The sequence below is a fragment of the Condylostylus longicornis genome, unplaced genomic scaffold, assembly GCF_029603195.1.
Source record: "Condylostylus longicornis isolate FDR11 unplaced genomic scaffold, ASM2960319v2 ptg000135l, whole genome shotgun sequence".
NCBI classification, from domain to species: Eukaryota; Metazoa; Arthropoda; class Insecta; order Diptera; family Dolichopodidae; genus Condylostylus; species Condylostylus longicornis.
In genome coordinates, this window is record NW_026578103.1 from 148685 (window position 1) to 172992 (window position 24308).

At 27.8% G+C, this 24308-nt stretch overlaps 1 protein-coding gene across 1 annotated transcript in view; it reads right to left on the minus strand.

Annotated features, from left to right (window-relative positions):
* Positions 1-24308, minus strand: part of LOC129615100 (protein dissatisfaction) — a 41947-nt gene that overhangs the window by 11682 nt on the left and 5957 nt on the right. Inside the window, exons 2-3 of the mRNA XM_055530169.1 lie at positions 3918-3998; positions 3505-3666 (exon numbers count right to left, since the gene is read on the minus strand). Coding sequence (XP_055386144.1) covers positions 3505-3666; positions 3918-3998 — 243 coding nt within the window. The remainder of the gene's footprint in view (positions 1-3504; positions 3667-3917; positions 3999-24308) is intronic.

Below are 24308 nucleotides of genomic sequence, written 5' to 3' on the forward strand. Positions count from 1 at the left end.
ACAAAATTTCAGCTTTTTATCTTCAAGTGTAGGGGTTACATAAACAGACACACAGACAGACGGGCGGAGTGAAACTAAGAAGCAGTTTTTTTCAATTTTTTTTTGGAAAAGTACTAAAAAATCTTGTGAAGTTTTTTCTCTGCAGATGTAGTCATAATGTAACAGTATAACTAATTTTCATCATTTTAACATAATTTTTACTTATTCAGTCTAAGATTAAAAGTTTATTTTTTAAACGACTAAAGCTTTCAATATCAAGCAAAAATCCAATTTCAAGACTGGTGATCTATGTCATCATTTACCGTTGTGCGTTTTTTTTGTTTTTTAATTTTCGTAATTTATGAAAAAGCGGATTTTTTTTTGCTTTTTTCTGTTTAAATAAGTGTTTTATTTGTAAATTTTAGGTAGATGAGCTTTTAAGTAAGTGTCAATGAATTTCATTTTAACTTCAAGATTTTGAAACACTTTAAAACCTAAAGTAGTTTTGCAAAAATTTTAATAAATTTATTTCTTTTTGTTCAATACTAACTCATTCGTACATAATTATACTGTTTAGTGTAAATTACGCATGCAAACGTAAGTATATGCATGCAAATACGTACATGTTTATACTTACATATATACATACATACTTTCTATAATATATAACTAAATCATCATCCTTTAAACATGTGTGGTAACATTTTGTAATTTTCACTTATTAATAACATCATTATTATATGTATCTATGTGTATACATTATATTTTCAATTTTATCGAAATCACCCTGCTTATAAAAAAATATATGTACTCGTACATATCTATAAGTATATTGCATTTGAAAAGAATTTTATGTCATCAAGTTATATTTTGTTATTTTCGTACAATTGCATATACCTATTCACTTGTATATGCATATAAATGTAATGTAGGTATGAATTTTGTTATGATTGCTATATAATAACGTAATTCTATTCATTTTCAACAAAATTAATGAATTAAATTATCTTTTACAGTTTTTATTTATGTACAAAATAATGTTTATTTTAAATGTATGTACATGAAATAAAATTCAAAATGCATGAGAAATAGATATTTTAAAACATAGTACATTGCAGCTTGTCAAATGTAACTATTAAATTCATATAGATATTTACATATGTACGTACACACACATAGTTAATAGGAAAGCATCAAAATAACAAGGATATCATAGCACACTAACTGCAATGTCATGTTCAGTCGATTTTAATCTTTTTGTATGTCAATTTAGTGATATTTCTCACACCTTTAGTATTTATTTGTTTTTTTTTTGGTTCTTTTTGTAAAGTCTTTTTTAATTCTGATTAGGTTAAATTTAAATACACATGGGCGAACATTCATTCATATATACAAATTGATAAAAGTAATATAAACGAGAAAAGATAGAGTTGAACGTGTCAACTCTGTGATACCCGTACGAATTTGTTATGCTATGCGTGCGAATAAATATGCCATAGTTGACTATAGGACAGACTATGACTTTAAGTTGTCGTATTACCATATTAATTTATGCAAAATTTCAGTACTGTGTTTTCAAAATTTTCTAAGATATGACCAAACTACTATTGAAGTTGTATGGCACCTACCAGAAGGAACCAAGCGTTTTCAACGACTTTTATCAAACACATTGGTCCTACTAATATACTCGCTTGTATGAAATTTAAATATCACAGCTTTTATAGTTTCTGAGATACAGTCAAATAAATTTTGAAGTAGTGGGGAAGCTACCCGAACCCGTACCCCGATAATTTCCAATTTAAATAGGGTTCTGGCATTTACTATAAGATAGCATTTGTGAACTTAGCTCAATTAGTTTTTGAGTTATCGTTGCGACGGACGGATGGACAGACAGACAAAGCTAAATCTACTCAGAATTCGTCGCTGATCAAAAACATACACTTAAATCTACATCTCAGGCCGTTATTTCTTAGCGTTACAAACGGTAAGGCTAATTTAGTATACCCTTCGAACATAGGTTCGCACGAGTATAAAAATGCGATGCATGTATATACCTATATCACCGGCACACGAATTTTAATTATACGTTTATAAAGATGTAGCAATAAATTTATAACCCTTTTGAACTCTGCCCACTTGCGATGAGAACTTTCTTTGGTATTCAGAACAAAGGGTCATACAGTATATATAGATGTATGCATAATATATTTGATAAGCTATTTTCGGATCTAATTTATAACCGATCGCATTATATATTTTGCGAATGCTATACTATTCCTATCAGTCGAAGCTAAATGAAAATTTATGTTTTACATGATTTTGCAAATTCTTACTTCACATTCCAAGAAAATTCCTAAACTTCCTTATTATACCCCAAAAAAAATTAAATCCTTGGAAAGGTTCACTTTCTGGTACCAGAATTTCCAGAAAATTTCATAAGTTATTCTGGTTCTTTCATTAGTGTATACGTATAGAGACCCGCAAATAAAAGGACACATGCCTACAAATTTTTGTTATGTTGCACTTTTAAGTTTATTTTCGTTTAAAGGTCGACAGGTTTTAATACATATCTCTTAATGTATGAAATGCGATTGGTAAATAGTGGCTATAATAAGAAACTCCTATACAGGGTATTTCTTATAAAATGGCAAATAATTTCAGAGATTATTTTTTAATCAACTTCCCAGCAAAAAATTGTATGTTTTGGAGGGTGGAGGGTGCACATACACTTTGTATTACCAGTTCCCAATGATAAATCTATGTTGATTGATTGTTCTTTATTTTTGGTCTGACAATTAATTTGATTTGAGTCATAGTTTTCGAGACACAGCTAAGCAAAGTCAGAATTTTTGTTCCTGTTTTGAAATTGTTTCAAAAATTTAAAACTTCTCAAAAAAAAACTCAAAAACTTTTTGTAGTTTTTTTTTTTCGATTCACTACGATGAGATTTAAAATTAACCCATGCAACATTTTCCTTTACCTGTCATATTTTTGTCAAAAAAAATGCGAAAAATGCATATTTTATACATTTCAACAAGAATTAAATGGGATAGTTTAGGTTTTTTTTATCACAATAATATTGTATTTTCATAATACAAAAATTTACAAAATAAAAAGTGTTAAAGACAATCCTTTTTTTGTCAATTTGTCCAAATTGTTTTTTTTTTCAAATTTATTTTCCTTCTGACTTTTTTTTTCTGTTAGTTGTTCTTATACGATGGTATTTCGAGAATAAACATAAAAATTGCTAGTAAGAATAACAACATTTTGTATTGGTGTTCTGCGAAATAAATTTTTGTGCCTCTACACTAGATGTTAAAGTATGAAAAGTTTATCGGTTATGGAGGAAAAACAAAATGGTGAAAATATTTTTTTTTGAAATTTAAGATATTGTAATAATTTGGGTTTTGATTGCGTAAATAAAACTTATGGTTGTTTTTATAAATTTCTCTTGAGAAATTTGTTGTTGTTAATTTTAAAAAATTGTTATATGTAAGATTAAGTATAAACAATATTTTGACTTACCATCGCGATTCATTGCTGATTGGAAGCATTTCTCTAAACGACAGGCCCGACATTGATTTCTGTGTGTTTTATCGACAGGGCATCTACCTTTTAAATCACCCGTCGCTTTACAGGTGTATATACGATTACGATGAATACTCCGTTTAAAGAAACCAGAACAACCTACAAAGAAAAAATTGCGATAAAACGATGGGTAACCCGCATGTAGTTCGAATGCTTTTACAAACTAAAACTATTTTTAATATGAAGGTCTGTTAACTGTTTTGAAACACAACAATTTTTATTTGATAAAACAGTATGAGTATGTATTTAAAGCTATATTAACTTCGTTATTAATTGTTAAAATTATTGCACTTTTATAATATTTTTCTTGAGAATTTTTATTAAATAGCTTTGATATGACGTAATCTTACCATCGCAACTATAAATTCCGTAATGCTTTCCAGAGCTACGATCACCGCAAACTTTACACGGAATATCTAGAAGTCTGTCGCCTGCAAATAAATTTATTAGATTTTTAAACAAAAGAAATGTACATATATTTTTTTTCATTCATGGATTTCAAATAAAAGCTTTTGAAAGGATTTTTTTGTTTTAGTAATATAATAAGGAATTAGTTGTTAATTACTAAATTATTATTTTTTTCCGACCAAGGTGAAATTAAATATATGTATGTCCCTGGTGCTGTCTATACGTAAACAGTTAAATGTAAAGTGTTTCATTGTATCAAGTGTATTGCTGTGGATATCACAAAATTATTAAAAATTATTTTTTCCGATATAAGGTTATCATAAATGGAGGGGATTATTACAAAATTTCTTAAATTTTGGCCCGTTCGATACCCAAGAAAAATTTTTTTTGTCGCAAATATTTGTATGTTAAGTCAAAATTAAGATAAGTTAGGTTTGCATATTATTCTCTCTTATAGTCTCTTTATCAATGGAATAATGTATAAATATAGTCTCTTTATCATGAGAATTTCTTTGATATTGCGTTTAAACTCTATTCGAAAGTATAATACCAAATTTTTTACGCTTTTCCAAAAAAATAACTCCGAACTAATCAACCAAAACTTTTTAATTTTTGTGTTTTTACTATATATAAAAAATTGTATATTTTCATTTTAAAATTTATAATATTGTTCAAAGGTTTATTTGTTATATATGAATATTCGCACGGAAAATATTTGTTTTTACAATGTGCAATTTAAGGAAGGTTAGACTTTCTAATATTTATCTTTAAATCGCTTTCCAATAAATGCATAAAAATTCTTTATTATTTTTGTGAAGATTTTTGTCGAACAAATTGGTTTAACATCTTTTTGTTCATTATTTTATTTTTCACATTATTATATTAAGTACAATAAATTAATTTAAAATTACGTCATTCAAAGTCCTTAATATTAATTGTCAAGCATCAAATAATAGCATTTTATTTATTTGCTTTTTGTTATTCTTTTTTAAATTTTTGAAAACCTAATCTATGAACAGCTGTGTAAATTCTCTTCTGTTTTTGTCCTCTGTATATAAAAATTACACACAAATTCTGTTAATATTATGCGCGTTATAATATTATAATTCTACAACTCTAATACTAAATATACATGGATCTTGGAACTGACCCTTTAATGAGACACGTATACATGTACGTACATATGTATGAACATTTAATTTATTAAAAATAATATGGGGATCTTTAAGATCGAAACGAGAATATGTATAGAAAAAAATGTCAAATCCTTCAATAATAAGGATTATTCTTTTATTTTGACAAGTGCCGCTTGAATTACTCCAAAGCCATAAGAACATCAAATTTGGAAGGAAAGCAATTGAAAAATTCTTCTTCTTATTTTTAATGTCTGCTTGTGTTTCAATACTTCAGAAAAATAATAACAAAAACAAATTCTTAATTCAAGTATATAACAAGAATGGCATCAGTAAATAAAACAAAAACGTGCAAAAAGTAAAATTGTCACTTTTAAAAATAAATGAAAATATTTTCACCCCATTTTGACAAATAGATTTGTTATTTTTTTATAGCTTTACAGAATTTATCCTTTTAGCACTTGAAAAATTTCCATCTTCGTGTCATCGGTTTAATACAAAATAATTCATCCGTCAAAGGTCATGAATACCACGTTATCGTTTCATACATGCATCTATACAAACATGTAGAGTTAAATGTATAGCTTTTACGTTTGAAAGTATAAATTTATAACCATATACATAAAAATATAGCTATAAATTTATATAAAAATATGACACCTAAAAATATCTAACTTTAAAAACAATTTTAATTTTAATTTGGCAAATTTGAATTTATCATAAAATCATCAATAATAGCAAAGCCTAATGAAACTAAAATTTTTAACAAATTGTATGTATGTATGTATGTACTTACAAACAAAGAGTGAATGCATATATGTATTATCAATGTTACCATTTTAACAGACCACTGCAGGAGTACAGTTTTAAGTTCTAATGTACTCATTACACTATTACAGTATTAAATTATAGTCAGAAATATAAATATGAATGCCTTCTATATGCAAGTAATATATGTATGACGTGTTGTGCGGGTACTGTAATTTGGGGTGGCAGAACGACCTTAAGAAGTTTATTAAGTTTGTGTGTTAAAGTATATATGCATATGTATTTAAGTCAGCATGTTACGAGTAGGTATATTTTATATGTTGTTTACATTCGAATTTTGTTCGGCAATTGAACGCATTTTAAATATAAAGTAAAGAAAAATTGCAAATAGTTCGCCTGATCTATGAGCACCTTCTCGTCTATCAATAGCTATATGGAAATTTAACTTTAATAAATGTACATTCATACAGAAAACAAAATTGTTCAATCAAGAAAAAGAAACAGATCGATCTTTATGAGTACTTAAAGAATCTGCTTACAGATTTGGAAAAAAGCTGATTCTATATTATGTAATTATTTTTTGGTAAGTAAAGATTTTCACATTCGGTCATTAAATGCGCAAGTAGTTTATTACGAAATTTACTATCGGTTAAACGCATATGTACTATAAATTACTATAATGAGTTTCAATTTCGAACTTTCAACTGAGTATACATTTTTTTTCTTTAAATGCAATTAGAAATAATTGACTCAGCTATTCCGACCAATTCTATTCGCATGAAATTACTGCATCCCATAATTTGAACAGTAATAGGAATACAATAATGTTTCTTTATATAGCGCACATCATTTGACAATATATTCTATAAATTGAAATTTAATAACTGTGGAAGGTTCTGTATGAGAGAAAGAAAAACATAAATAGTTTTAAGTAATTTACACTATACAAATTTGCAGAACAGCAATAACCTAGGAATTTTAGCTCTTGCTACGATTTTATAGAATTTGCAAAAGTAATCCATGCAAAAGTAATGTATATAGTAATGCTTTTGCACGTAAATTTTAATTAAAATTGACTTGTTTAAGCAATAGAAAATGGCAACCCTGTTGCAAGTAAAATTATAAACATAAAATATATATGTGTGTGCGTCTATAACCGTTCATAGCTTGCATTAACCCTTTTTAAAAATTTTGATTAATAATAAAACAATTTTCACCTCAAAAAGTCGAATACTTTTTTTTAGAGCTGATTATTGAAAATCGTTTTCTGTTGGTTAAAAATATTATTTTTAATACATACAATAAAAAAACTAACATTAAAAAATAAAAAAAATATTTTACTTATCCTTTTCGACACAAAGTAGATGAAAAAATTATAAAAAAAAATATTTATATACTTAAAAATTCTTTTTTCATAGTCGAACTAATTTTTTGCGTAATCCCAGATAATTTCATTTAAATCCGATCATTTCAGAGACCCCTTTTTTATCATTTATACCTACACAAAACATTTATGTGTATAGTTATATATTTTATACCGTTAAGTATTTATTTAATACTCAAAACTCATTTTTGTGTTGTGCTTTGAGATGTTTGCTCTCAATCACTGTTCATCACTTTAAATCGAAAAAAAACCAAAGAAAGAAAGTGAGTTGAACATTTATATGTAAACCTTTTGTATAGTTATTTGAAAGATTTGCTCAAAAGAAAAAAAAGAAATCATTTTCATTTTTATTATACATTCTCTCATTATGCAATAAACTCATTGTTTTTTCTGTTCAATATCGCTTCATACACACATTTACAGTTTTTGGCTTCAAGCTAACCCACAAAACTTTGAAAAACTTGTTAAATTTTTTCCCCTTTCCATATTTTTTTTTATTGTTATACTTGAACGTATTAATAGTGTATTTAATTTGAATTTGGAAGAAAATTAAGTTTCTTGATAAGTATATACATATATATATATATATATATATATATATATATATATATATATATATATATATATATATATATATACCCAAACACACATACAAATAAAACAAACATATACCAGTTACTGTTTTGAGTATAAAAACCTTTTTCAGTTATTTCAAAGAAAAAAGAAAATTCAAGAAAAAACGATATTTGGGTGCCGGATATTTGAAAACAAGATTCCAAATACAATAAGTGAAAATGATATTTTCCATTTTACTTGATGGGAAAATTAGCAATGGGTACCAATTAACGAAATAAAGTAAGAAAATTCGAAAAGTAACAAAGCAAATTATAATAAGAAAAATAAGAAAACAGATGCACAAATAAAATGTTAAAATAGCTGATGCTGAGAAGAGTTTTATGAAAAAAATATAAAATAATGAGAAGAATTAGATGAAAATTTTTGTAAAAGGGTTTTCTTGTCGGGAAATCGTTGAATTATCTAAAATGTGCAGGAAAAAATTTTTGGAATCAAATGGGAATAAATATTTATGCAATCATTTTTTTAACGTCCTTAAAGATTTTCAGTTTGAAAAATATTTATTATACAAAATATTTATTAATACAAAAATTATTCGCATATATTACACATACTCTTAAGAATTACTTACTATGAACAAAATATGAGAGAAATGATAGGACACTTAAAAATACTTTCAACAATTTTTGAAACAATACTTTTGCGTAACGAAATTTAAAACGGATTGCAAAAAAGCTTTCGAAAACATATTGGGAAAATTTATTGGTTGTACCTTGAAAAGCTTTTAGTATAAACCTAGTTTCAGAAATCCCAAATTGCAGATTTTCTAAATACCATGCTATTAAAAAATATAAATTTTTATGTTCAATCACGCAATTAATTCTTGAATTCACCATTTATCTCTCATTTTTCTCACATCCTAAATGTATACAATTATTTAAAATATTTTGGTACATGAATGAAAATAATTTAAATAATTTATAAAGTAATCGTAATAGATTGTAATAAATTGTAAATAAATAATGTAAAAGGTCGTTTTTGAAAGCAGTATTTTCACATGTTGAAGTGAAAAGTGGTATTTTACAAATAATTGGTTTCACCTAAACCAGACCATTGGTGCAGTGGTTATGGCACCGGCCCTTTAACCGAAGGGTCTCGGGTTCAAACTCCGGTCAGGTCACTATAAAAATTATATTCAATATTATATAACTTAATATGCAGGACTAATAAATACTATACAAGTAATTTTCAAATATTCATAGTATTCGATACTAAAGACTAAGAAAAATAAACAGTAAAATATTAATAATCTGAAATATTTAATATAAATAAAAACTATACGGTAGGCTAGTCACCTACCTAGCTAACTCTCTATGACTATAGAAACTAGGGCATGATAGATATCATGCACTAGCCCTATACTCCTCCTAGGAGTGAAAAAGGAAAAAAAAAACTTAGTTTTACAAATAGTGATTTTAATACATATATGGCAGTCATCACACAATCTCAAAAACTTTTCTGAAAATAATGATTATATTGCCATATTAGTTTCGTGCAAAATTTCAGTACATATAAGTAAATAACTTGGCAGCTACCTCGAGTTGTGCAAAACTTCAATATTACAGCTCAAAATAATTTTTGAGATATAGCTAAATGACTCCTGAAGGTTTATGGTAGCTACTCGAATTACTGCCTCGATCACGTTCAATTTAAATAGAGTTTTCGTACTAACAAAAATAAATTATTTGTAAAAATTTACTGAACTTAATTCAATTATTTTTAGGAGTTAACGCTGGAATGGACGAACGGAACGACATGTGGGCAGACATGGGTAAATCGACTCAGCACTCACTGCTGCACTGAGAAAAATTTTATCTCAATTAGATACTTTTTATTACAGAACAGACATAAACTACATCCGAAATCACGACAACCACACTTAATAGCTAATTTTGAAATAAATGTGTTTCTTACCACTTTATTTTTATTTTGAATATAATTCCAAGCAGTTTTGGAAATGCATACATATATCTTTCCAAACTAGTTATACTTTCGAGCCGTTTATGAAAGGAAATTATCTATTTAGAAAAAAATTTATTTCTGAACGAGTTACAATAATGTTGTTTTTAAACATAAAAGTGTATTTCAAAAGTGTACACTTTATTACATATTTAAATATTACTTTATAATTATTTATATTATAGTACAAATAATTCATAAAATAAAATATTTCATAAGTCGTAAAATTTTTACTCAAAGTAAATATAATTTTTATCTTTATATGACATAAACATATTTCAACGCTTCTTATAGTCAAACGCGCTTTAATTATTTCAATTATACGGATAAAATAAAGCTAAAAGGGATATAATGCATAGAAATTTCGTAAATAATCTAATTTTGATATATGAATGTTGTAATAAAGATATAATAATAGCTCTTTTGGCGATAGCGCTTATTGTTTTTCAAAATAAAATGCAGCTGAATAAAAAATGTTTTGATGGGCACAAGTTTATCGGTATTCAAATAAAAACATTATTTTTCATTTGTGAAAAAGAATATATTTGTAATGTGCCATGAAAATGATGCTTAACTTTTTGCAAAATACCAATATGCAAATTATATTTTGTACATATTAGCAATAAAATAGTTTTCATTTAGACTTAATAATCTTCGCTTTTGACGTATTTTATGTGGAAATACAAGTCACAATTCACAAGCCACAAGTCACAAGTAGCAACAAATCGGTTGCTAATATATAGTTCTCTTACTTATGAATACATGTACATATATGTGTCATAAATTTATATCATCTATATCAGTGGTCGCAATAAGATTTTATGTATCGTGCCAAAAAAGATGTGTTTTTTCAAACCAATATTTCGGCATGCCGAATCTATGGTTTGAATTTATTTAATCTATTTAAACCTTGGTTTAAAAAATTGGGATAACAGTCAAAATTCAAATTTGAAACCAAATTAAAAATTATGTTTTTAATTATATTTTTTGTACTGAGTTTAAGCACAATTATATTTTTGTTGAAAAAATTAAAAATTAGAAAATTGTGTTTTGGAAAATAACAAAGTAAATAAAAAAGCTTTTAAAAAAAAAAAAAAAATTATTTTCATATACTTATCACGCGTGCCAGCAAAGTTTCGAAGCGTGCCAATCTTGGCACGTGTGCCACGTAATTGCGATCATTGATCTATATTATATCATACAAGCCAAATGGCGCAGCCATCGGATTTCGCTTATATTCTTTATCTTCGAAGGAATAACATAGAAAAAAAACGAAAAAAAAAAACAAAAAAAAAATAGTTCTGAATTCTGCCAACATTTTAGATATGTATATCATATTACATATATATTGTATACAGATTTCTTGCAGAACTTTTTTATTTTTGTGTTGTGTTTATTTTCTCATAAATTTAATAAGCCTGTTATGCAGTGAAGAGGCGATAACATTCGTTTATTCTTAATATTATGGTTTTGTTAATGTCTTTAGTTTTGTTAATTATTTTCTGTAAAATGAATAAAATCAGGAAATGAAACATATTAACTCATATGAAATAAAGTAATACTCAAAAAAGTTTTTGTTATTTTTGGTTTTACTAACAAACGTAAAGTAGCCAAAAAAGTTTTTATGCATTTATATTATGTTAATAATAGAAAAATAATGCATATGTAAATGTGTACATATGTATATAAGAATTAGAAATCATTTCGTTTACAGCCTCGGTGATCGACGCATCCGACATAATGTAAATAGGTATAAAGTAAATAAAAAAAAATACGGGCTAAGTTTACATTTTTACGCATATAAAGAGAAAAAATCACCCAATTTCCGTGAAATTTAATATTTACTTTCGGAGTGTCAACACCATGAACTTATAAATTTTTTGGAAATGCCACGGCTCGGAAACCAAACAAGGGGATTTGTTATCATATCTATGAAGGTAAATGATTAACTTTTAATTTCTTAAAATTAAAAGTTTGAGTTTTGTTTGCTAGCGAAAGTTCTGTTTGCTTTTAGGGAGCTAAAATTTGCGAGTAGTATTTAAAAGGCTTTTTCGTAATCTCATGCAAGATTTTAGCTAAACTAGACAATATCTTGCGGTCATGTGTTCGTATCAGATTATTTTTTAATGTAAATCAACATAATGCTTGCAAAAAATCTTATAGCTTATTATTCTTGCAGAGCATTACTAAATTATTCATACTAAAAATGTGATTCATGCACATTATACTGGTACTAGAGCCAACCGACAATGCATATAGAGGTGAACTTTGTATTTTTGTTTTGAAATTTGAGTTCATATTCATTTCAAATCATTACTTATTGATTCACTATAATGAGCAGTGAGGGTATATGGATGTAATTTTTATACTTTGCGAGCCAACGTCAAGCCTTATCTATTTTTTAATTTTCCTTCCTTTATTAAATGAATTACTAATGTACGCGTATTCATATTTTAACACGTTGAGTTTCAATGTATTACCCGTGAGCAAATCTAAAAAGTCAAGAATGGTGAACATAAGAAAACGTATAATATGCGTTAAATCGTTACTGAACATACGAATAACTAACGCAACTATAAGTAAAATTTTATATATGTAGCTCTTTTACTTATACATATCTTAATTCCTCTAAATTGTAGGATTAAAGTGAGTCACCACAGGTGATCACGGACTCAACGAAGTCTTTTAGACTTGTTTTTAAAAATTTGTTTTCAAAAATATTTGAAATTAGTGCGATTCGCATTAGCGGCTTCTAGTAATACATATATAAAAATGTAAATGAAGTACAGCTACGAATTAAATATTAATTATCTCAAAAAGGTAATTATAAATATTGCAAAGAGCTACTCATACATTACTTTTTATACTAAAATATATATCACATTAATAATATAAAATAATATTAGTGTGAAAATATTAAATATGAAACAAAGTAATATTAAAATATGAAATAAAATGTACTCTTTGAGATACACTTTTATATTCAAAAGTGACATTATTATAGCCCATTCGAAAATATTTTTTATTCTAACTGGATAAATTGTTTTTATAAGCGACTTAAAAATATTACATTATATATCTAAAAGTGCTTTGAATTATATTCAAAATAAAAATTAAATGGTGTGAATAACATTTATTTCAAATTTAGCTATAAAATGTAATTGTCGTGATTTCGTACATAATTTGTTTCTATTCTGTTTATAAAAAATATATAATTATCTAAAAAAAATTTTTATGTAATTTGTATAACATTTTTTCCAGTGTATACAGGGTTTTATGAGTGTTTTGGGGAACTGGACCTTTTGCGTATCTTTGAAATTTAAAACTTAAATTCGGGATGCTAAAACAATGAGTCTTTAAACTTTTTGGCTCGGAAACCGAACTTGGAGCTTATTTAACATTTTTTACCATATCTACGAAACGGATTCCCACCGAAAACTGAATATGTAAAATTTGTCGCCAACACATGGCCTACTTTATTATGTACCCAATGCGGTTGGTAATATCTATAGCCTTAAATATTAATAATATAAAGAAATAATAATATTATACATAAAGGAAAAAACTACGGCATGCTAATCACCTACCTAGTTAAAAATTCTATGACGCAATAAAACTAGAGCATGACTATCTATGATAGCTTGCACTAGACCTATGCTACTTAATTGAAATATTCACGCAATCTAGTATATAAGCTGGTATTGCAAAATGTTATCGAATATTATGGAACACTAAGTGTTTTTTATATAAAATTGTGTATAATTACAGTTATATTTATCAATACTACATTAATGTATCTATTCAAGTAAAGAAAGGTAATAAAATAAATCAAACAAAGGTATATCACTTTTTAGAATAATATACATGTGACATATCAGGTCAAATTTTAGTTTAAATCTAAATCTAATTTAAATCTGATCGTCTAACATATTAAGTCTGATGAAAAAATAAATATAAAAGTATTCGATTATCATCTGATTTGATCTCAGATTTTTAAAAACAACTAGTGAGAGCAACTAAGGGAAGGAACATATTTGTTTTTATATTTCTTGAACTCTCTAAATATCGAAAAAATCAGAACAAAGCACAAAGATTTTAAGCAAGTTTCTTCCTCTACCCGCAGAATTGTCGAACTGAAATTGTCAGTTCAATGTCAAGCTTTTTTCATTGTTGAGAAAATCAACGAAGCATACAATAATAAAGTTGAATCAAACCAATAGTTTTTAATGTAGCACTTTTCCATTTAACAGGTAAAAATACTACTTAAAAACAATCTAACGATGTACACTAACGTACATTATTAAAATTACTTTCTTTCATATACGAATATTGTTCAAAAAATGCTGCTTTTAGTATGAGCAATGTATTCAACCTTTGAAATAAACCAAAAAAAATATTGAAAGAGGCGTTAAAATAATGCTGGAATTCAAGGGTTAATTGGGTGAGTTAAGAAAAATAATTATATTTTTTATTGGCATGGAATTTATCGTTAACTGTCTGTATTAATTAAAATTTCATAAAGCTTACAGTTTCGGAAATTTAAATATTAAAAATTCAAATTTTATTAATTTTGAGGGGCGATATCTTGAGAGAGGGTTGAGATGGAAAAAAAAATTTTCGTCGAACGAAAATTATTTATTAGTACCTGAAAGCTGCTAAAATTTCAAACTCCGAAAAGTTGCGGTATAGAAAAAACATGATAAAAAAATTTGAAAAAATATTTGGTCTGTCAATTTTGAGCTTCCTATCTTTAAGGGTGTTTTGTAAACATGTCCACGGACGGACAGATGTGCAACGGCGGACGGAAGGATAGAGTGAAATTAATAAGCACTTTTCTTTTTAATTTTTTTTGGAAAAGTGCTAAAAACAAAGCAAAATTTTGTTATTTTATTTAAAAAATTTCTGTTTTGTAAATCAATAATTATAAAATATGTGTATAGAAAAGGTGTTAAAAATAAAGTTGGGTCAAACCAGTGGTTTGTATTGTAGCACTTTTCCCTTCAACAAGTGAAAATTCTGCTTTTACATACAGTCTATGTATTCCTATCACACTATTAAAATTATTTTCTTTCATATATGTACAAAGCTATTTCTAGAATTGCATATATTTAGGATGATGCATACATGAAGTCTTTGAAATAAAGCAAAAATTAATATAAGGAGTGGTTAACATAATGCTCGATTTTAAGGGTTAATTGTGTGAGTTAAGGAAAATAATTTTATTTTTTAATGTCACGGAATTTACTGTTAGCTTTTTGTGTTTATAGAAATTTGAAAAAGCTTGCGGTTTCGGAAATATAAGGTGTCAAAAATTCAAATTTTACAAATTGCAAGCGGCGATAACTTGAGAGGGGGTGGAGATGGAAAAAAATTTTCTTCAAAGGAAATGAACTATTTGTTAATATCTGAAAGCCCCTAAAATTTCAAGCTTCTACAGGCTGGGGTCTAGAAGAACAACGAAATCAAAAATTTGGAAAAAAAAGACTTTAGATAACGGTAAATTTTAACGGCCATTTTGTTTTTCTAAAGTTTAACTATAGTATACCACGCTAGGGAAAGCAAGCCGCTGCCTTTATGCGTTTGCAAAATTTCAAAAATGCTTATGGTTTCATTGCAACAAACATTAAAAAAAGGCCATTTCTAGGGTTTTGGGGGGGTATAACTTCTAGAGGGGGGAGATAGGTAAAAATTTTGTTCTACAGAAATAAGTTTCTAGTAAAGATCTATGTACGTGCAAAATTTCAGCTTTCTATCTTCAAGGGTGTAGAAGTTTTTTAAACAGACACACGGACAGACGAACGGACGAACGGACGGACGGACGGTCGGACGGACGGACAGAGTGAAACTAATAAGCACTTTTTTTCAAAAATTTTTTGGAAAAGTACTAATGAACTGTTGTTGCACAAAAATTTAATGCCTAATATGCATATGTATCTGTCAAATGAGGCTTCCAAGCCAAAATTATTTTCCGAAGCATCCCAAAATAACAAAATTTACAAAAACACTGCTTACTTAATGTTTTATACTCCGGTTGAAATTATGTATTTCGAATGAAATATCTTTGTTCAATTTTGAAGTATTCTTATTTTATTTGAGGTTTTCAAATGATTTTTTAGTTAATTTTTATTATTTTTTCTTTTATTTTTCCTAATTAGGAAAAAGTAATAACAATAATAATTGTTTTAATTTTTTTAATTTTCTTCCACTTTAATTTGACTTCCAGGAAAAGTTGGGTGCGTACAAATTCGTAATTATTTAAATTTTTCAAATGCATTTTTCTAGCGGGAATAACAGACTTTTTGAATTTAATTCAGCAAACTTAAAATATTAGTTAATTTCCTTTACGCAAATAATTTCCAACACACTTAGTTCGGGAAAACAAACGTGCATAGCTGTTATTTACATCTGAAAGAAATAGCGGATATTTCTTACTTATATTGTAACATATATTTTCCAAATATATGAGTTATTTATGCAAAAATATTAATTTTAGTTCAAAACATCTGTTTTTATTTAATTCAAAACTGAATTCTATTTGGGGGACATTATTGTATCAGAGGGTAATAATATAACATATGATATTCAAAATGTACTTGTTTTTATTGACTTATGTATGTATAACTATTTACAGTTTTTCTGAAAATAATGAATTAAAAAGAAAGTGGTATGAATTATTGCACTATTTCATATTTTGTATCATACTCTCTATTTCTAACCTTTCAAGTGGGTTTTTCAATTTCATTGGGAAATTAACACCAAAAACTACCGTAAAAATTTTTTATCAATAATTAGCACTTTTCCAAAAAATTTTTTGAAAAAAGTGCTTATTAGTTTCACTCTGTCCGTCCGTCCGTCCGTCCGTCCGTCCGTGGACACTTTTTTTGTTTACAAAACTTCTACACCCTTTAAGATAGAAAGCTGAAATTTCATACGTACATAGATCTTCACTAGAAACTTATTTCCGTAGAACAAAATTTTTACCTATCTCCCGTTATCTAAAGTCCTTTTTTTCCAAATTTTTGATGTCATTTTTCTTCTAGACCCCAGCCTGTAGAAGCTTGAAATTTTAGGAGCTTTTAGACATTAATAAATAGTTCATTTCGTTAGAAGAAAATTTTTTTCCATCTCCACCCCCTCTCAAGTTATCACCTCTTGAAATTCGTAAAATTTGAATTTTTGATACCTTATATTTCCGAAACCGCAAGCTTTTCCAAATTTTTATAAACTCAAAAAGCTAACGGTAAATTCCATGAAATTAAAAAATATAATTATTTTTCTTAACTCACACAATTAACCCTTAAAATCGAGCATTATGTTAACCCCTTTTTATATTAATTTTTGCTTTATTTCAAACACTGCATATGCGTCATCCTAAATATATGTAATTCTAGAAATAGTTTTGTATATGAATGAAAATAATTTTAATAATTTGATAGGTATACATAGACTGTATTGAAAAGCAGAATTTTCACTTGTTGAAGGGAAAAGTGCTACAATACAAACCATTGGTTTGACCCAACTTTATTTTTTATTACAATAACTTACAAGGATATTTTAATAAAGAATTAAATTTTAACTTATAAATGAAATTAAATTATTAATATTTATTAAATGATTCGTTAAATTCATACATTCACTTTCAAACCAAATTTATTTAAAAATTTTTAGCGATGAGCTGATTTTTGAATATTGTCAGAATAGATTTTGAGCTGGATTCACTGGTTCGTCGCTCTTGCGATGAGCTGATGTATTTTGTATGAAAATTTGAATTTTTGACATTCTCTTTATTTTTAGTACAGTTTTTTTTTCTCTCTCTCAAAAAGCTGAATCAACTTCAACTTTAGTGCAGACGTTTTTTAAAACGTCAAATTTACGTATACGAAACTAATTACATATAATTCTTGTCAAAAGCGTAATAAAGGCATCATAATAAAAAAAAAGATCTGCTTTTTTCAGACGAACCAATGAACAATCAAGAGAAAAAATAGTTCGACTACAAATAGCTCAAAACGACGAACCAATGGATCCAGCTTTACTCGTCAGGAGCACAGTGATCAGCTGTTTATTTTGAAGTTGGTATTTTTAAATTTTTTTTTACATAGTTTAAAGTTGTTGAAAATGGCCCGAAAATTACTAGTGTGCGACAAATTAACTGAATTTATTACATATTTAAAAAAAGTGCTTGTTTAATATAGTAAATTATTTTTCTCTTGGTAATTGATTATTTATTTTTCCTTTGATTTTTAATTGCATATTTACTTTTTCTTGCATTATTTATTTTTCACTTACCTTATTTTAAAAATAGCTATACTATTGATATACGTCGATATGGATAAAAAAAAATTAAATTTGAAACCAGATTTGATAAAAAATTTCATAGTTGTCAAATTTAATTGTCAAATTTTGCTTGATGTGTAAACGGTGTCTTAGTAATTTTTATTCTTTATAAGCAAATTGCAAATCAAAACTTTGCTGTCAAATGTTTGACATAAAAGTACAAAATGAGCCTGATCTTTCAATGCTCATTAGGTTTTATTTCAGATTAATTCGTAGATTTAGTCTGAAGCGTAACTAAGGTTGAAAAACTATAGTTAGAATTTGGTCGCACTTATTGTAAAATATGATGATATAATGTCTTAAAACTAAATATTTAACAATGCTACGCATTTTCTTAAAACTACGCCACATTGCTAACGGAGCTTTGTAATAAAGATAGCTAATGTACCCTATGACTGTTTCAATAATTCAACCGTCGGCAAAGTGCGAGCCATTTAACTTCAAAATGTTGAAAACAAAGCAATCAATAAAGTCAATTGAAAACATACTCATGCTACAAAGTACATTATTTAACCATAAAAATCCACAAAAGTTTGGCAACGGTTGCTGTTTGGTATTTAATTTAATAGAAAATTTTATATTCTTAAATATTATTAGAGAAAACGGAGCAGCCTTAAAACATTCTTTTGCAAACTATAATTCTACATTTTTATGTTTATGCATTTTAGACAAAATAACAAAACAATAATACAATAATGAAAGCAACAGAAGAGAATAAGAAAGAAGAAGGAGAAGTGTTCCAACTCTCTGGAAAATCAATGTAACCGGAAATATAAAATCTCGGTAAACCTTTATAATACGTGTATTATAATACACTTTTAATACAGGTCCATATCAAAACGTGATTGTTTAACAACGAATTAGAAATTAAAAGAGCAAAAATCGTATCTCGCTCAAGCATTCTCAAATTGAAATTGATATTTTGCCGAATGTTGTTTTGTTTTTGTTAAAAATATGTACATATGTATGTATATTATTGTTTTCAAAAAATTTGGAAAAATGGAAAAAGGGGAAAAAATTGCTATAAGAAGAAAGAAGTGCATAATTTTAAATTGTTGTTCTCATTTGAAAGAACAAATGTAAGATTCACTCCATATGTATTTTAATAATTTAAAGAAATATTTATTTAATAGTGTTAACTATAATTCATAATTCGTAAATTTATTAAGTTTTCAATTTTGGAAAGAAACTTTTGTTTTTAATTTGTTGTAAATTAAAATTACTTCGAGTGACATAATTTTACCAGGAGCGGTTATTTTCTAGCAAAATTAGTTTTTGTTTAATAAAATGTACCGTATATACAATATTTAAACTGAGCTTTTTTATATATTTAAAGTTTTCCTAGAAATGATGATATAAAAAGAAAGTGTATTGCAGAATGAAAAGTAAAGAAAGTGGACTGAAGAAGTTTTCACTTCAAATATTTTATCTTATAGTAGTACGAGGCGTCCGAAACCAAACTCTTGGTACCAGCGATTTACAGTGGTTTTTGATGGTGCTTCTTCACCAAAAGTCGAAACAAGTTGATCGAGACACTCTTGTCTCGATAATCCGCGCCGAAAATCGTAAAAAATCATCGCACGAAAATTTTCACGGGACAATTCCATTTTTTGACCGAGATGAATTTTTCAAGTCACTGTAAACAAAACAATTCGCGCTCGAATGACAAAACGTTCTGAGTGAAGTTGTCCTAAAAAATGTCAAACTTTCCAATGGAAGTGTCAGATTGCACCTGGCAGCACTAGTATTGCTAGGACCCGAAATATAAATAATGACCCTCGTACATATATGTATGTTCATAACATTTTCAATGGAAATTTCAAGAGAAAAGTGCTACAATCAAACCAATGGTTTGTACTGTAGCACTTTTCCCTTCAACAAGTGAAAATACTGCTTTTTAAAACAATTTACGTATACATACTAAAATACCTGTTAAAATTATTTTCGTTTATATACGAAACTATTTATAGGATTGCATATGGTTAGGATGAACGATTTAAGCAGTCTTTGAAATAAAGCAGAAATTATTTTAAAGAGGGGTCAACATAATGCTCGATTTTAAGGGTTAATTGCGTGAGTTAAGAAAAATAATTATATTTTTTAATGTTATGGAATTTACCGTTAGCTTTTTGCATATTTAGAAACTTAGGAAAAATTTGGGGTCCAGAAATATAAGGCGTCAAAAATTCAAATTTTACAAATTTCCAGAGGCGATAATTTGAGAGGAGGTGGAGATGGAAAAAAATTTGCTTCTTACAAAATAAACTATTTGTTAATGTCTAAAAGCTGGTAATTTCAGGTTCCCACAATCTGGGGTCTAGAAGGAAAACAACCTCAAAAATATGAAAAAAAAAACGGATTTTATGTAACGGTAAATTTGAACGGCTATTTTATTTCTTAAAGTTCAAGTATAATATGCCGTAATAGAAAAACCAACCCACTGCTTTTCTGCGTTCGTAAAATTTGAAAAATGCATATGGTTCTACTACAGCAAATAGTTGAAAAATGGCATTTTTAGAGTTTTGGGATGGTATAAGGAGGGGGTGAGATAGGTAAAAATTATGTTCTACGAAAATTAATTTCTAATAAAGATATATAAAATTTCAGGTTTCTATCTTCAAGGGTGTAGAAGTTTTGTAAACAGACACACAGACAGACGGATGGACGGACGGGGCAGAATGAAACTAACAAGCACATTTTTCAAATTTTTTTTTGGAAAAGTGCTAAAATTTTATGCAACGCCAGATGCTTTACATTATTAGTAAATAATTTTTTTTAACATGAATTGTTTTATTTTCCTTTATGGAGTGAAGATTAGTCTCAAAGAAATGTGTAACGACGGTGTAATGTCGTTGAATGTAAAAAGTAAAATAAAATATTAGTGTGAATTATTTATAAAATATATTGTTTTAGAACGAATAAATATGTGAAGCTCGGTTAATTAATGAGGAAGTATACGACAACATTTTTGAATCAATTTTAGTTAGTAATAACCAAAATATTAATTAAAATAATAATCAAAATATTAAAAAAATTTTGGATCTATTTTCCATCCGAAATTCGAAAAATTAATGAAACGTCACTGCAATAATTGAAAAATTTTTTGCTAACATCATCATCATCAACAAAAAGTTCATTGCAAGTAACACCAAAAGCAGTGCAAAACACTAAAAAAAAAAATCTGATGTGGTCAACACATAACTGACTGAAATCTATATTACCTAGTTTAGCGAAAGTGTTACAAAAGATTATGAAAATGCTTTTTGAACACTTTCTTTCAATTTTAAGGACGTTAACAACTTTTAGCTAACATACCTAGAAAAGTGTATATTTGGCTCTTAGCAGAATTTCGCTTTGTGGCATCCGAATCCTCTGAAACGTTCATCAATTAGTTTCGGTAACAACTAGAATTCCAATATCAAATTTCAAGAAATTTAATCGATCCGTTTTGTACATATGGTAAAAATTGGTTGATTACTTCTCTATATAAACGCAAAAATGTAAAATTGGCTCGCAAAAAGATCCAGTTTCACTGGTTTGATATATCCCCAAACTTGATCCATCTGTGCCATAGCCCAAATAAACTCACATATAAAATTTCATCAAGATCGGTTCAGCCGAACTTGAGATACACGCGTACACACACAGACAGACATCTCTCTAAAAGTAGTTTATTTACGCTTCCCTACTATGGATAAGTGCATTCTCACCGAAAACTCGACATCCAAAATTTAGTACCATCAGATAACCTACTTCATTGTATGTAATGCGGTTGGTAAATATATGTATATTTAATTTCAATTTATGAAATAAATTTATTCAAAGTGAAAAAAAATTAAGAGTTCTGTTTAAAATTGTTTTTTTTTTTTACAGATATGTACATATTTCAAATGACAAAATATTTTAAAAATATTTTAAAACATTAGTTTAATTTAAAAAAAAAATTAACATAGAAATTGCAAATATTTATAGAGGAAAAATAAAAAAAATTGATGTGATCAGTACATAACCAATCACAATGTATATTGTCTAGATCAGTAAAAGTATTCCAGGAGATTAAAAAATGCGATATAAACAATTCTTTACAATATTAAGGAAACAAGTAAGCTTTAAGTTAACATATCTACAAAAATATTAGTTTGGCTCTTAGTAGAATTTCATTTTGGGCCTTCCGAATTACACGAAAAGTTCGTGAACAACTTCTGGTAACAACCAGAACTCAAATATTAATTTACAAGAAATTCTATCAATCCCTTTGGTAGATATAGATAGATAGAAAATGTAGAATCGGCTGCAGTTTGGTTTTCGAGCCCTGATCCGTCCTAAAAATTTATAGATTCATTGTTTTAACATTTCGAATTTAAATATTAAATTTAAATGAAATCGGTTGATTATTTTCTTTATACGCGCAAAAACGCACATTTGGCCCGTAATAAAAGTTCAGTTGCTGACACTTGGTTTCTTCCAAAAGTTAAGAGGTTTCGCGTATGATTGAATGAAGCTTATGTAATTTCAAGTAAATCTATTGAATATTTTCCTCATAATGATCAAAAACATAAAACAGGGTCGTTAAAAGGCTCAGTTGCCTAGGCCTGATATATCACAAAAGTTGATCAATCCGTGACATGGTCGAAATAAACTTACATATAACATTTCATCAAAATCGGTTCAGCCGAACTTGAGGTACACGCGTGCACATACAGGCAGACTGACAGAGAGACAGACCAAAACCTCTCTAAAAATAGTTTATTTATGTTTCCTTACTATGGAGAAGTGCGTTCCTAACGAAAACTCGATATGCAAAATTTGTTGCCATCACATAATTTCCTTTATTGTATCCATGCAATGCGGTCGGTAAAGAATTAAAACGCTCCTGTTGCGACTCTCATAATGCTTAAAACAAAGAAAGAGACAACACAACAAGAAAGAATTCAGCTTCGTTGTTTTTTCAAGATGTTCCTTTCTTTAGTATTTCTACATGTACATTTATTAATACTTAGGTTAATTGTCAACCGGTTAAAAATTAAATAAAGTTGGGCCAAACCAATGGTTTGTATTGTAGCACTTTTCCCTTCAAAAAGTAAAAATACTGCTTTTAAAATACAGTCTATGTGTATCCACCATTAAAATTATTTTCATTCATAAACGAAACTATTTCTAGGATTGTATATATGAACGATTTATGCAGTCTTTGAAATAAAGCAAAAATTAATATAAAGTGGGGGTAAACATAATGCTTGATTTTAAAGGTTGATTGTGTGAGTTAAGAAAAATAATTATATTTTTTAATGTCATGGAATTTACCATTACCTTTTTGCGTTTATAGAAATTTGAAAAAGCTTCCGAATTCAAATTTTACAAATTTCAAGAGGCAATAACTTGAGAATGGGGGGGGGGATGTAAAAAAATTTTCTTCTAAAGAAATGAAATTTCATGCCCTTAAAATTTCAGACTTCTAGAGGCTTGGGTCTAGAAGATAAGCGACATCAAAAATTTGGAAAAAACGGACTTTAGATAACGGTAAATTTGAACGGCCATTTTGTTTTTCTAAAGTTAACCTATAGTATACCGCGCTAGATATACCGCCTCAAATAATTAATATAAATAAAAAAACTACGGCAGGCTAGTCATCTACCTAGTTAAACTCTATGACGCTATGAAACTAGTGCATAAGAAATCATGCATTAGCCCTATGCTCCTTCTAGGAGTGAATGAGAAAAAAAAATACCGCGCTAGGGGAAGCAAGCCAATGCCTTTCTGCGTTTGTAAAATTTGAAAAATGCTTATGGTTTGACTGCACTAAATAGTTAAAAAATGGCATTTTTAGGGTTTTAGGGGGGTTTAACTTCTAAAGGGGGGGAGATAGATAAAAATTTTGTTCTACGGAAATAAGTTTCTAGTAAAGATCTATGCAAGTATTTAATTTCAGCTTTCTATCTTCAAGGATGTAGAAGTTTTGTAAACAGACACACGGACAGGCGGTCGGTCGGACGGACGGACGGACGGACGGACATAGTGAAACTAATAAGCACTTTTTTCAAAAAATTTTTGGAAAAGTGCTAAAAAAACATGATCCGTTAACAACAGGGATGCGTTTTGTGAATTATATTATTCTA